Here is a 16,317-nt window from a genome sequence, read left to right as displayed (position 1 = left end):
TCTAGACACTCAGGCTGTGGTCCTCCTATGGATACAAATACATTTTGTAGGGTGAGCTTATTGCCAGCTCTTCATTTGGGTGGCAGGAACCATTCCACAAGTACCCTATTCTTGTTGTTGTTAATCCTTCTCTCTCTTATTTCTTACTGGTTACAGCTGAGCTCGGTGATTATGATCCTGATGAGCATCCTGAGAATTACATCAGTGAGTTTGAGATTTTCCCCAAGCAGTCACAGAAGCTGGAAAGAAAAATAGTGGAAATCCATAAAAATGAACTCAGGTAATAGGGGTAGACATTTGGAAGAATGATGGGAGTGAGAAAGTATTCTTACTGCAGGGAATGTGGAAATCGTGTTGTGAAATAAGAGGATTGGTAATGTATGAGTGGATGGTTTCAGGTGGTAGAGCAATCTTTCTGGGCACTGACAAGATCCTCCATAGCGCAGGGTCCCCTGGATGGCTGTCTGTGAACTATCCACAGTTACTAGAGCCATATATTTTCCTATAGGTTTTAACCACCGTGAGTTACTGTAAGTGAAATCTAGGGTAAGTAAGTAATCCTTTCTATTGTGAATTTTGCATCGCCTCTTCCTTTCCTGTGGCCGTTGCTGGAAGCTTTGACTCTAAGTAGGATGAAATCCATCGATGAGATTTCCTTTGCTGAGCTGCTTTCAAGGTGACAGATTCAGTGTCTGCTCTACTGCTTGTCTGTGGTGCTCCAGGATGATTGTGACTAACTACAGAGTAGTAACAGTAGAAGTAGCAAAATCGCATATCGTATTCACTGTGTACCAGGCACCATTCTAAGCACTTGTTCATAGTGACTCATTTAATCTTCACAATGACTAGGAGATGGGTGCCATGGTTGTTTCCATTTTACAGATGAGGAAACTGAGGCACAAAGATTAAGCATCTTACCCAAGCTAGCAAGTGGCAGAGTCAGGATTTGAATCCACACAGCCTGGCTCCAGAGTCTGTGCTCTTAATCCTTGTGATGCTTCTGCTCTGCATAGGCTACTAGGTATGAAACGGAGCATGGATAGGAATCATTGACAACTTAGAATCAGGTAACTCAGGTACTCTAGTCTGTAACTAGAATTTAGATCTGTGCAAATCATGGAAAAATCCACTTTGGTAATAATAAGTGTGGGTTATGTTATGACAAGTATGGATGAAGACCTGTAAGAACTGAGATGCCTCTATCTTCTGGACCTCTGGTAATTATATATATATATATTTATATAAAAATATTTATTTTTATATAAATATATAAATAAATATTTTTATATAAGTAAATATATATATATATATAGTGCCACCAGATTATGAATTCTGGAACAAGGAACTGTCCCCCTGACAGGGAGTGCTTGAATTCCCTACTTTACGCAGGCACTCCCCCTTCTGGTGAGTCTGAGCAGAGTATACACGTGGGCATTAAAGGTGGCAGCATATTTCAGCTTTGAAAAGATGACCTTTGTTCTTAACAGATAAAGATGATTAGACATCAAAAAATTGTACTGATTTCAGAAAGCAATGTGTCCTCTCTATGGGTAATTTGAGAGTATTGTCTCCTAATGAAAAGCTTTGTCGAAAATACAGGACACTGACTACTCTTTTTTACATTTTGGGGATGAGAATGGTAGAGAGAGGTAAAAATAAAGGTCCAGTATTCTAGCAGAGGAGTTTGTGGATGAGCAGCATCTGGGCAGCAGAGAGCGAGAACCTCCGGGAGAGGCATCTCATCCACTGTGTGGACTGGTGGGAATGGGAATCAGGGGGCCTGCCGTGACCAGAATTTGCAGGACCTCAAATGCTGGGGACCTATGATATTAGCAAACATCTATTGAGCATTCCTGGATGCCAAAACACTGTGCTAAGAGTCTTATGTGTGTCCACTCAGTCCTCCTAAACTCTACAAGGGAGGCGCTCTTGTTGCTCCCAATCCAAGGTGAAGAAAGCACAACGTGGAGTGGATTAAGGCCTTGCCCTGTTAGCAGCAAAGTCAGGACTTGAGCCTTGCTCTTACTTGACACCGACACCCATACTCTATTTTTTTTTTAATTTATTTATTTATTCTTATGTTAATCCCCATACATTACATCATTAGTTTTAGATGAAGTGTTCCATGATTCATTGTTTGTGCATAACACCCAGTGCTCCATGCAGAATGTGCCCTCCTCAATACCCACCACCAGGCTAACCCATCCTCCCACCCCCCTCCCCTCTAGAACCCTGTTTGTTTTTCAGAGTCCATCGTCTCTCATGGTTCGTCTAACCCTCCGATTTCCCCCGCTTCATTCTTCCCCTCCCGCTACCTTCTTCTTCTTCTTTTTTTTCTTAACATATATTGCATTATTTGTTTCAGAGGTACAGATCTGAGATTCAACAGTCTTGCACAATTCACAGCGCTTACCAGAGCACATACCCTCCCCGGTGTCTATCACCCAGTCACCCCATCCCTCCCGCCCCACCCCCCACTCCAGCAACCCTCAGTTTGTTTCCTGCGATTAAGAATTCCTCATATCAGTGAGATCATATGATACATGTCTTTCTCTGTTTGACTTATTTCACTCAACATAATACCCTCCAGTTCCATCCATGTCATTGCAAATGGTAAGATCTCATTCCTTTTGATGGCTGCATAATATTCCATTGTATATATATACCACATCTTCTTTATCCATTCATCTGTCGATGGACATCTTGGCTCTTTCCACAGTTTGGCTATTGTGGACATTGCTGCTATAAACATCGGGGTGCATGTACCCCTTCGGATCCCTACTTTTGTATCTTTGGGGTAAATACCCAGTAGTGCAATTGCTGGATCATGTGGTAGCTCTATTTTCAACTTTTTGAGGAACCTCCATACTGTTTTCCAGAGTGGCTGCACCAGCTTGCATTCCCACCAACAGTGTAGGAGAGTTCCCCTTTCTCTGCATCCCTGCCAACATCTCCGACACCCATACTCTTATAAACTCCCCTGAGCAGTCGTCAGGCAATCAGTAGTCAGTCACGTGGGTGCTGTTGAGTGATCACCATGGCAGTGGTGCCAGAGGGAAGAGACTGTGAGAAGGAGGACCAGTTAGTTCTGCTCTCCAAACAAGAGATGCCATGGACCTGAAAACGAAAGAAGAGAGTTTTGAGCAACCTTACATCAAGATGGTGACCCACTGACTTTCGTGAGTAAATGAGGGCATCGAAGAAGATTCCAGATTGCTTTTTATAATTAGAAAGCTGTGGATTGGACCTCATGCCCACACCTGCCTTTGTTGATAACCCTGAAGGTAGTCGTCCTACACCAGGGGGAGCAGGAGTGGTCATCAGTCAGCCATGGGTTATAGATCTTGGACGTGAATGCCATGGCTTGATCGAAGCTGGGCTGTTCTGGAGCACTGTGCATTTTTAACATCCAGAAAGCTCCTGTGAAGAAGTCAGAGTTGTATGTTGAAGGACAAAACAACCAGAAATTATGTGACGTTGCACGGAGAGGTGCAGAGGGTATTTTCCTATGAATTTTTGCTCATCCTCAAGTAGTTGTGCCTTTCCTTCCTCATCAGTGCAGCAGAGAGAGATTATAGGTTTGGATGGGAAGATAAGAAAGAGCAGAACAAGCTGACAGTGCAGAGGGGGGAGAGACTTTCTAGAATTGGTTGGAAACCTGCCATAGAGTCTGAGGTTACTCTGGGGGTTCAGTGGGCCCTTTGCATGCAGGTTGTGAAAGTGTTGAGTTTTCTGGTGTGGGAAATTGGACCTTTGGTTGCATTGCTTTGCAAACCCAGCAATGTCAGGAAGGAGTTGTAGATGGAAGAGAACCATAGCGTCTGTACCAAGGTGTTACCATCTTACTCTCCAAGGTCATCCCAGCACACATGACCCTCCCACACAACAAAGGGATGATGTGTGATCATTGAACTGTTGTCACAGAAACTACCTGAGAGGATTCAGCTGGCCTTTGTTGGGGTTTGAGAGGCCCCAAAACTTAACCTCCTGCTTCATGCCTGGTTTCTGAACCAGTGGAGAAAGAAAACAAGACATGGCAGGCGCGACACAAACTATAGCAGGAATGGTGGTGATGATTTACAGTGAGATAAACATACTTCCCTGTGTGGGTTCACAAATCTTCTTCTGCCTTTTTACTTGATTGGAATTGTTCTCCTCTGTGCTTTCTTTCTTTCTTTCTTTCTTTCTTTTTTTTTTTTTTTTAAGATTTTATTTATTTGGCAGAGAGAGACACAGCGAGAGAAGGAACATAAGCAGGGAGAGTGGGAGAGGGAGAGGCAGGCTTCCCACAGAGCAGGGAGCCTGATGCAGGGCTCGATCCCAGGACCCTGGGATCATGACCTGAGCCGAAGGCAGACCCTTAATGACTGAACCACCCAGGCGCCTCTCCTCTATGCTTTCTGAGGAAGGGACTAAAGCTGTGATTCTTGGGGAAAAAAGTAGCCAGGGAGGAAGAACCTCTCTGGGAGACTACACGTTGCTTGAAGATAGAACCAAGATGGCGTGATAGACAGCCATGAATAAGGAAGTTCTTTAGGGGGAAGAAAGAGAGACTCCCTGGAATTTTGAGGTGCTTGAAAATAGAAGACTAAGAGTATAGTTAGAATTTCCATCAACTTAGATTCCTTTAGATGTTAAGAAATTTGTGAATGAAGATCGGAATTTATGGTTGGGGCAACTTTGCTTCCTTAAATGTGTCATCTGAACAGGAGGGTAAGGTAGGGAGAAGTGACAGTTTTATAAATGTAATAACAGTTATCAATCATCCTTATATTAGTCATGAAAAACTAGATTTTGCTGAGGAAACAATCCCAAAATTTCAGTGTTCAGAACAAGCGAGGCTTATTGTTTGTTTTGCTATGTGTCTACCAGATGTCAGTTGGAAGTCTCTGCTCACCACTGTCACTCAGGACACTGACAGGTTTGAATTTGCCAGTTGTTGAGCCAGAGGGAAAAGAGAGTTCCGGAAGGTCTTGCTTCAGCTTGGAAGTAATACTTGTCACTTCCACTTAACCATTGTGGCCATAACGAGTCACATGGTTCTACCTAATGGCAAAGAAGATGCAAACTACAGATAGCTGGCAAACAGCTCTTAATGGCCTTTGCAATCTCATTAACTAATAGACTTTTTAAATTAAACCTTTTTTATTAAAAAACTTTAAAAAATTTATTTGGGAGAGAGAGAGAGTGCGCACAAGCCGGGTAGAGGGAGGAGCAGAGGCAGAGACTCCCTGCTGAGCAGAGAGCCTGATGCGGGGCTTGATCCCAGGACCCTGCATCTGACCCGAAGGCAGATGCTTAGCTGACTGAGCCACCCAGGTGCCCCCCAAAACTTTATTTTTTAGATTCACAGCAAAATCAAGTGGAAGGTACAGAGATTTCCCCTATTCTCCCTGCATAGCCTCTCCCGTTATCAATATCCCCACCAGAGTGATGCATTTGTTGCAATTGATTAACCGACCCTGACACATCATTATCACCCACAATCCATAGTTTGCCTTAGGGTTCACTCTGGGTGTTGTACACTCTATGGACAATAGTCTAATGACATGTATCCACCATTATAGTACCATGCAGAATGGTTTCACTGCCCTAAAAATCCTCTGTGCTCTGCCTGTTCCTCTCTCCCTCCACCACAACCACTGGCAAACACTGATCTTTTAACTGTTTCCATAGTTTTGCCTTTGCCAGAATATCATGTCATTAGAATCCTACAGTATGCAGCCTTTTCAGATTCTCTTCTTTCACTTAGCAAAACGTATTTGAAGTCTCTCTGTGTTTTCATCCATAGCTCATCCCTTGCTGAATAATATTCCATTGCTGGTATGTTCCACAGTTTATCCACTCACCTACTGAAGGACATCTTGGATGCTTCCAAGCTTTGGCAATTATGAATAAGGCTGCTAAAAACATTCATGTGCAGGCCTTTTGTGTAGACATAAATTTTCAACTCCTTTGGTAAATACCAAGGGACACGGTTGCTGGATTGTACCATGAGAGTATGTTTAGTTTCAAAAGAAATCCTCAAACTGTCTTCCAAAGTGGCTGCATTCCCACCAGGAATGAATGAGAGTTTCTCTTGTTCCTGTACATCCTCACCAGCCTTTGGCATTTTCAGTGTTCTTGATTTTGGTCACTCTGATAGGTGTGCAGTGAAAGTGCTTTATTCAGAAAGATTTTATAGAGGCATCGTTGGGCCTTCTAATATCCTGTAAACTAGAAGATGTGGGGATGTATGATTTGCATTATTGAATAGATGTTAGTGCTAAAACTCACTGAGGCTGAATGATTCTTCTAGATCAGCATAGATGATATAGTATTTGTATCTATATATATATATCTGTATATTTATCATCTATCTATCTATCATCTATCTATCTATCTATATTGGCTTTCTGGGCCACATGGTCTCTATTGCAACCACTTAGCTATGTTTTTGTAGAGCAAAAGAAGACAAAGGCAATACCTAAATTAGCGGGCTACGATTCAATGAAACTTGATTGACAAAACAGATGGTGGGCCAGATTTGACCCGTAGGTTCTAGTTTGCGGACCTCTAGACACATGGCAGAGCAGGTCTGGAATTAATTTCTGCTTCACTGACTGCATCTGTAGATAATTTTAAGACAAAAGAGCCATATTTGGGGGCGCCTGGGTGGCTCAGTTGGTTGAGCGACTGCCTTCGGCTCGGGTCATGATCCTGGAGTCCCGGGATCGAGTCCCGCATCGGGCTCCCTGCTCGGCAGGGGGTCTGCTCCTCCCTCTGACCCTCCCCCCTCTCATGTGCTCTCTCTCATTCTCTCTCTCTCAAATAAATAAATAAATAAATCTTAAAAAAAAAAAAAGAGCCATATTTGTTTTTAAGACTATGTATAAGGAGGAATCTTATAATTTACAGATTTCATTTGAGTTTGGTACACAGAGATGAGGTCCTAGCATGGGGACAGCTTAGAAATAGGTTATTTCTCCTTCCAGAGCCCTCTGGTGGCTGGAAGAGGCTGTTGCCAACAATCCCTAGGGATGTGACCATTCTTATTTTTGACTGTCCTAGTTACTGTTTTCTAGACAGCTTTAATCATGGCCATGTGGGTTGGAAGGGAATCCCCTTTCCATTAGTCCTGAGGGTGCCCAGAAGGGGTTGAAGATCAAGAATATGAGTGATTTCACTATCAGGAACCCAGAGAGGCTTCTCTGAAGGTTATCCTAGAGTTTTTACTCAGCAAGTTCTCTCAATACCAGTTTATCAGGTTTCTCGTTAGTGGCAAAGACATTTAGACTAGCTTCAGGCACAGGTCATCAGCTTTCAAATATTCAAAAATCTCACTTGGTGATGAAGTGGTTTGATTTTATTCCTTGCTCTTAAAGAGCAGAAAAATCATCTAATTAGCTGCCATCATAATGATCTGATGCAGTGAGGCTTGTGCTGGAAGCAATAATGATACTGAGTGGGTTTCAAACAGAATCATTTTCTTTTTAGTTCTCAAGATTCACATTCTCTGTAAATCATGTGCATTCTGGCAGGGACTTATAGTTTCAAAAATGTCTAGCTTTCCTAGAGATATAAGTGACCTGCTATGATAAATACCCTCTACCTGTGCTTCTTTTTTTTTTTTTTTTTTAAAGATTTTTTATTTATTTATTTGAGAGAGAGAGAATGAGAGAGAGCAAGCACATGAGAGGGGGGAGGGTCAGAGGGAGAAGCAGACTCCCCGCCGAGCAGGGAGCCCGATACGGGACTCGATCCAGGGACTCCAGGATCATGACCCGAGCCGAAGGCAGTCGCTCAACCAACTGAGCCACCCAGGCGCCCCTCTACCTGTGCTTCTGATGAACAGATCACAAGAGCCCCCTTGGGAAATGTTTTTGTGCAGTTTGGGGAAGAGTGTTTATTATGTGATAGGAAAATGGGAAAGATCAGATTACTTTACAACTTCTAATCTTTCTGGAGATGTGCTTTCCATCATCTCCACTCCCCCCTTCATGTGACCTTTCCCTTCTCAAGTCTCTCATTTTATTTTTTTAAAGATTTTATTTGTCAGAGAGGGCACAAGCAAGGAGAGGGGCAGGCAGAGGGAGAAGCAGGCTCCCTCCTGAGCAAGGAACCCCACGTGCGACTCGATCCCAAGACCCTAGGATCATGACCTGAGCCAAAGTCAGACGTTTAACTGACTGAGCCACTCAAGTGTCCCATCAAGTCTCTCATTTTAAAACCCCAGAATCTATCTCCTTGGTGGGTTATCAAATGCATTTCCATTCTCTGTTGTTATTTGGCATAGGAATTGGAAGAGGGAATTACTTGGCATCACATGCTCCTCCTATAAAAACTGAATCCTTGTATTATGTGGCCTGGAGTCAGGGACATTTCTGGGGAGGGTTGGGCCAGGGCAACTCATGTATGCACCCAAGCCATCAACGCTGTTATACAGGTAAAATCTGGCTACAGTGACTTGAAAGGAGAAAGAGCAACGTCACCAAAGTGCAACATGGCTTTGAAGAAAAAGGGAGGGATAGTATTGATAGCTTGAATCAGCCATGACTTAATACATTCTTTGATCACACCTGACATGTGAATTATGCATAGTCAAAAACTTTTTGAACTTTAGGTGAACTTATAACAGTGTATCCATCCATCCAACCCTCTCTCCATCCACCTACCCATCCATGATTCATCCATGCATCTGTCTGTCCATCCATCCAGGCACCCATTCATGACTTATCCATACATCCATGCATCTATCTGCTTGTCCATCCATCCATCCATGCACCCATTCATGATTCATCCATACATCCATTTGTTCATCTATTCATGTAACAAGCATTTATTAAAAGGCAACTCTGGGTCAGGAACTGTGGAAGTATTGAGTGACCTAGCCCACTGATCTTCAACTGCTTTACCACCAAGCTGGGAGCCCCTTCATCATCTATACTCCCCCATGACCTCATGTTTTCAAAGATTTTATCTAAAAAACAATACTCACAAGGTAACAATTAATTTGCTTCCTAATTTTTATTAGTCATACACAGCTACAACTACCACCCAGAGCCTTTGCATATCCAGAGGTCACTAGCCACAAGCCAAAAACCTGACACCCCATTATTACACTTACAGGACTCTTGGAGTCCAAAGCAGGGGTTATAAAGTGACAGTTGTTGAATTACATTGTGACCCAGATATATGTTCTTTGGGCCAAATAAGTTTTTAAAAATGGAATCAGTTGCCAGAAAGTCCCAGCTTCTCTTGCACCTAGGAGATTTGGTAACACTAGGCCTTCCCCTGCGTGGTAACACTCAGCTGGAGCTAAGCCACAGTGCTCTGTAAGAGATTCATTTGCTCTCCACATTGCCACCATCCCTGCTTGGCCAGTTAACCTTCTGCCTCCATTGGTATTGAGTTTGGGACCTCCTTCTTGGACCAGTAAGGATCAGATGCCTGAGAAATTAATTTATCCAAGGCTCTACGATTAGGAAGCAATAGACCATGACCCGAAACCTGTGTTTTCCTGTACAGTGCTCTGATATCTTCCTAACTGACTGCTCTCCTGCAAGTCTTATCCTTGTCTGGCCCCAGACCATTACCACTGTCTCCCTCATAGCATGGCATTTACCCGGATTAGAAGTGTTCTATCTAATGCTCTCATAGGGATAGTTCCTAATGGTCCCCAAGGCGTTTGTAAGAGATCCTGTTCCTCTCTAAACAATTAGAAGTGACAGACTGGAGACTCTCCTAGTTAGGATGTAGAAAAGCCTGAGACATTCATCTCCCCCAACACTAAGATAACACAACAAGCTACATAGACTACAGAATCATAGTTTTGAAACCAGTCTGAGAGCAAAGAAGACTAAATACTGAAATCCAGAATGTCGTTCCTAGGACAGTGGAAACCTGAACTTGCTTTCACTTCTGATGATGTGGGAGGAGGAGGACAAATATGTCATAGGTGGGGTCAGGGGGAACTAGCCAAATCTTCAGTCAGTTTTCCATGGCCATGAGTGGGCTGACTTAACTGACTGGGATCTCAAAGACTCCAGCTGCAGAGTGAATTGCACTTTCCCACCACCATTTGGCCCTAGGCCTTCACAAAGAGAAGAGGGAAGAAGTCGGACAGGGCCGGAGATCTGAGTGAAATTCCTCGGAGGCACTTCAGACTTTTAGCTAGGGTTAGTGTAGCTCTTGCCAACAGCAGGGAAAGGACCACAAGGAGGTCCTTCTGAAGTGCTGAGAGCCAGCAACGGGGCTGGAGAGCAAAGGAGACTCCTTGAAGCTCAAAAAGTTGAGAGCAAGGCTGTAAAGCATAGAGAACTTTCCAGAGTCTAATGGGTGCTAAGATCCCAAGCCCTGCTGAAGGGTAAGTTCTGAGAGCATTCTCAAGCATTTGAAGCCAGTGGTGAGTAAACCCTACCTAGAGTTGCAACTAAGCTAAATCTAAGCAAAGTTGCAATGAAGGTACAGCAAAACCTAACCTAACTCAGGTTGAGAGTTCTACTTCGCTGAGTTTAATTCTGCAACGCAAAGACCCAAATGGATTAGGTGGAGCTAAATCCACCCTTTCCTGCCAACCGCGCTCCAAGTAATCCAGGTCCTTGCTGGCAAGATGCACACCTTATTTAATTAATGTACACTAATGCTATGCACAATGAATGTATACTAATAATTTGCCCTCATTCTTAGGATGCTGTACACTTTTGTAGTCTATGTAATGATATGCTAAGGGAGGATCAATAAAAGAGTGTTCCTTTTGGCAAAAAGAATACCAGATAGGCAGAAGGGAGATGTGATTACTCGACCTCACCTAATTTATTAGAATAGCATATTTTTAGAGAACTGTTAGCTCTTAAAGAATTCAATTAATCACTGGTCTTTACATCTAAATGTCTCATTAGAGACACTCTTAATCTTAGTAGAACAGCTCCTGATGCAAGATTTAAGGGATAGAAAATCATCATTTTCCATTACCAAGCAGAGTTTTTGCCAGAAACAAATGTCTGATGGGAGATCTCAGGGGGCAAACGAAAAAGTTTGTTTAATTGGCCTTAGCATCTTCCTGAAGACCTGATCATTAAATGCTTTCTTCCTCGGTGAGTCAGGGAGACTCAGTTTCTGGTGCCATTAGGGTCTCCACCTTTCCTCCATTGGTTTTGAACCCTTTTCCTACTTGAACACTTGCAGTTAGCCTTTCTCTGTGTGTGACTTCTTAGGTGAAGTCTTTTCAGTGCTTAGCTGTTGGAGATCTGCAGTCAAACCCAAAGCAAAGGATACCAATTTGAGGACTTTTATTTGAAAGAGGGGTCTTTGTTTTGCTGTGACTATCTTGACATGCTTCGTGACATTTCCCCCACCGTCATAATGCTGATTTTAGTCACATGCAGGGCTAGCAGGGGAACAGATGCTATTCTGAGGGTGAGGAGAGACCATGCTCTGTGCCAGGCACTAGTCTAATGGCTTTTCATCTGTCAACTGTTTACTGTATACACCAAATCTTCACGGTAGGTACTGTTTTTATCTTCATTTTTTGGAATCAAGGAACTTTAGATTTAGCGGTTCTCCATTCCTGTGTGCAGTTCCTAGCTCAGGGCTCAGCAAACTTTTTTTACACTAGGCCACTTAGTAAATACTTTAGGCTGTGCAGAACATAGGATTTCTGTTGCAGTTAATCAGTCTTGTCTTTGGAGCATGACTGCATCCATAGGCAGTATGCAAACAGATGGGTGTGGCTGTATTCCAATAAGAATTTACTGGTCCTGAAATTTGAATGTCATATAATTTTCATGGTCATGGCATTACTATTCTTTGTTCGATTGTTTTAAACCATTTAAAAATGGAAAAACCAATCTGAGCTCAAGGGCTGTGCAAAACCTGGCAGTGGTCAGGATTCAGCCTGCAGGCTTTAGTCTGGGGATCTCTGACCTAGATTAAAATTGAGACCTCGCTGCTCTCCCATCAAGTCTGACAATCAGGCACCTGGGGTGGATTGCCTCATCACTGATAAGATGCAATGTTCAGAATTTGAAAGAGGCTCTCTCTAAGAACTGATGGAAACCATGTCATTTTGACATGCTCTGCCATGGCACGTAGGAGGGCAGGCACATGGCTCTGGACCATATCACGTTGGTAGTGATGGTGGCACAGGCACTGAGATGTGCTTTGGAACCAAGCAGACTTGGACTTGAACCTCACTTCTGCATTTACTAGCCAAGTAACTTTGAGCAAGTTACTTTTCCTTTCTGAGTGTCAGAACCCTCATCTACAAAAGGAGGATAAGAAGGCCTCCTTTATGAATCTTTCCATTGCTTGGACAACATAAATGATTATGTATTGCTCAGAACAGTAGAGCTTAGTAAAAAGTGGCCCTGCACGCATATCTATGAGGTTCCTGACCAGTTCTGTTCAGTTCAGCAGTGCTTTTGGACTGTACAATATTTTATCCAATAATTCTTTTATTAAAAAGGCAGGAATTGTTCCTCTTTTAATTACTACAAATATATATGAGTATATACAACATATGTGTAATTTAAAGAATAGTTGAAAAAACGCCTATGACCCCCTGACTCTGCTTATGAATTAGAATATCACCAGATGCTCTAAAGTCTCCTGTGCGCCCCTCCCAGATCACCTTCTTCCCTCCTCTGCACTATTCTGAATTTGGGGTTATTCATTCTCTCATTTTGCTTTTGTAAATGTACTTCATATATATCACTAAATAATGCATTGCTTTGTTTTTGCATGTTTTTGACTTTCATATAAATGGAATCATACTCTATTCTTGCATCTCACTCCCCCCACCCCCCGGCCAACATTGTGTTTGAGGTTCTTCCACATGGATGCGTATAGCTATAGGTCTTCGTTTGTGCTTCTGAGTAACTAATATTCTATGATGCAAACATGTCACATTTTATGTATCCATTCTGCTCATGGGCATTTGGGTTATTTCTAGGCTTCTTGAATAATTCTCATGGGAGTGTATGTAAAGGAGTTCCTAGCCTAGGAATTTGGAGGGCCATAGAGTGTGAGCTTTTCTAGGGAAGTGATAGCTTGTTTGCTAATGGGGTTGCCCCAGCTTACATTCACACCAACAATACATGAAGGTCCCCCATGCTTCATAACCTTTTTTCTTTTCTGTTAAGCCCTTAAAGATTGAAGTATAACAGATTCAGAAACTTGTACAAAACATAAATATAAAGCTTGATGAATTATTACAAAGCAAGCATGTGGGTAACTACCACCCAAGTCAGAGAGAATTGGTAACACCCCAGAAGCTTCTCTCCTGCCCCTTCTCAATATTTACCTTCTCCCTCCTCCCCAAAGGTGATCACATCTCTGACTTTTAACACCTTAGTTGTGTTTTACTCATTTTTGAAAGCCGTATAAACTGAATTCATTAGTGTGTATTCACTTATATCTGTCCGCTTCTGTTCAGTTTCATTTTTGTGATAGTCACCCATCTTGTGTGTAGCTTTAGTTCATTCAGTTTTGTGGCCGTATAGCGTTCCATTGTATATCCATTCTCCTGTTGGGAGACATGTGAGTTTCCTATTTTTTGCTACTACAAAGGCACTACTATGAAAATTCTATATATTTCTTGGTGCCACTCGCACAAGTTTCTGTTGCATATGGAACTACTAATGGAATCGTCCTATTATAGGGTAAACACGTTGAACTTGTGTAGATAATGCCAGTTCCCCAGCTGGTTCTACCACATTGCCGCTCCACCAGCGGTCTAAGAGTTGCTTTTGCCTCGGATCCTCACGAACGCTTGGTACTATGTTCTACATTTTAACTATTTAAATGGATGTAGAAATGATTTCTCATAGTTTTAATTTGCATTTTCCTGACCATAAAGAGGTTAAGCACATTTTCACATAGTTGTACACTATTTGGATATCTTATGAGGTGCCTGTGTATGTCTTGTGCTGATTCTTCTTCTGAGTTATATATAGATTTTAAAAATTGTATTGTTTGGGGTGCCTGGGTGGCTCAGTTGGTTAAGCGACTGCCTTCGGCTCAGGTCATGATCCTGGAGTCCCTGGATCGAGTCCCGCATCGGGCTCCCTGCTCGGCAGGGAGTCTGCTTCTCCCTCTGACCCTCCCCCCTCTCCTGCTCTCTCTCTCTCATTCTCTCTCTCAAATAAATAAATAAAATCTTAAAAATTGTATTGTTTATTGATTTATAGGAGTTTTTAAAAAATTCTACATAGAAGTCCTTTTCTTGATTGTACATGTTACCGAAATCTTTTCCCGCACTGGGGCTCACCATTTCCCTCCCTGAATGAGATGTCCTGAAGAACAGAGGTCTTTGAGTTTAATGGCATGTCCTCTGGAGCTGTGTGGCCCCGCACCTGCTGCCATCTGTGGTTGAATGTTTACGATTAGAAACTAGATGCCTGTCGGATTTGCAAAGGACAGGAACATGGTCAGACCACCCAGGCGAGCAGAACTTACTCACTTTCCAACATGAACTTCCAAATGACAACCTTTCATGACTAACTTGTTCCCAGACCGAATACAAAAGAGGCGTGAGCTTTAAAACCAAACTGGGATTTTAAGAATAAACACTGTGCGGCTTATACAAAGGTGCTGACACTTTAACCACCAGGGAGAATGGCCAGCTCTCCAGAGTGAAGCCCTTTCATGTCAAGCAGGAGGATTAGCCTGGAGCAGGGCTAATGGCTTGAGCTGCTTTGGCTCCGGTCCTGGTTCCCTTTGGCCCCCGTCTGGGTCGTTAGGCTGAAGTCTTCACTGAGGGTCACCAGAGTGGGGGTGCTGCTTAGTAACATGCTGGACAGCTCAGTTCTGTGCTTTATCCCTCGTCGGGGTGCTATGAATGCATGGGTGAGTGAGTGAGAATGTGGCGGGGAGGGAAATAGCATCCAATATTTGGATTTAATAATGTATTTTTCAGTGAAAGGTAAGATATTACTCCTAGAACTTAAGAGAGCTACGGAGAAATTCTTGTATGTATTGAGAAAACTCAAAAAATCCCTTTTCCCTTTCCCATCAATATAGTTGGTGACTTTTTTGAACCTGTTGTTATGGTATCAAGAAGAGATATAATAATATTGACTGTGACTTGAAAAAAGAATCAAAGACATTGTTTTGAAGGGGCCCATAGAGTGCTGATCAGAATAAATAAATAGAGATGTTGCCTTTATATATATATATATCACAGTGAAACTTTAGAACACTGAGGCTAAAGAGGAAAGCCCAAAGGCTTTAGAAAGACTTTATTTTCTTAAAGCAGGTGTTTGAGTTAATCCCTCAGAAATATGTTCTGTAAAGGATGGATTAAAAATTATTCTTTTTTAAAAAAGAAAAAGGTAGCACATATGGCTATCTTCCTTCTCCAAGGCCCAATAGATAATGGCAAAATACTAGAAAGCAGATCTAGGAAAGAATACCATTTTTGGATCTGAAGTCTACCAGTGAGTCTGGAAGATGGGAAACAGATGGAGCAAATCCAGGTTAAACACATATGTAGGGTAGGAGTGATTCTGAGTGCTTCAGGCAATAGATACACAGGGCCGCCATTATGGTGAGTGGGCAACTGCATTTGGCTCAGGTGGGTAGCTTTGACCTCTTTCTCTGGTTCCTTCTGGGCAACAGCAGGCTTGAGCTGGAAGTACCCTGTGTGTGGGCAAACCCAGAAGAACTACAATTTTCAGTTTAAAATCAAGTTACTAACATACACTCCTCCCAGATGGCATGCCCCCACACCCACTTCTTCCCTACAAACCTCTGGAGGCCACTGCATTAAACAGATAACATCAGATTAAAAAAAAAGTCCATCCATGAATCACTTAAGAAAACATCAACTCTATGAATGTGAGATTCTGACTTAGCAAACCAAAGAACCCTCACCAAGAAAGCAGCATTAACAGCAAACAGGATTGGACTTTAAAGGAAACAAAGTGGGATTTCCTCAGAGGCATAAGAGGAATTTATTGCATGAAATAGGAACAGGCAGCTATTTCAAGAGCCAAATAGATACTATGTTGGAAGTAAAATATTTAATTGGTATTTTAAAAAAAAAAACCCTCAAAAATGGGAAGAAAAGCAAGATGCACACAGCTGAAGAATAAGTTAGCAAGCTGGAAGTCCGAATTAAGAAATAATTCAGAAAAGGGACGCCTGGGTGGCTCAGTTGCTTAAGCATCTGTTTTCAGCTCTGGTCATGATCCCAGGGTTCTGGGATTGAGTCCTGTGTTGGGCTCCTTCCTCAGCGGAGAGCCTGCTTCTCCCTCTGCCTGCCACTCCCCCTGTTGGTGCTCTTCCCCCCCCGCCCCCGACAAATAAAATCTTGAAAAGAAAATTCAAAATGTAGTA

The 16,317-nt window shown here is 42.6% G+C and overlaps 1 protein-coding gene across 1 annotated transcript in view; it reads left to right on the top strand.

Annotated features, from left to right (window-relative positions):
* Positions 1–16,317, top strand: part of FRMD3 (FERM domain containing 3) — a 311,407-nt gene that overhangs the window by 206,561 nt on the left and 88,529 nt on the right. The window contains exon 6 of the mRNA XM_021677924.1: positions 157–280. Coding sequence (XP_021533599.1) covers positions 157–280 — 124 coding nt within the window. The remainder of the gene's footprint in view (positions 1–156; positions 281–16,317) is intronic.

Source organism: Neomonachus schauinslandi, chromosome 13 (genome assembly GCF_002201575.2).
Source record: "Neomonachus schauinslandi chromosome 13, ASM220157v2, whole genome shotgun sequence".
Lineage (NCBI taxonomy): Eukaryota > Metazoa > Chordata > Mammalia > Carnivora > Phocidae > Neomonachus > Neomonachus schauinslandi.
The sequence above is the reverse complement of the archived record's forward strand: the minus strand, read 5'-3'. Positions and strand labels throughout refer to the sequence as shown.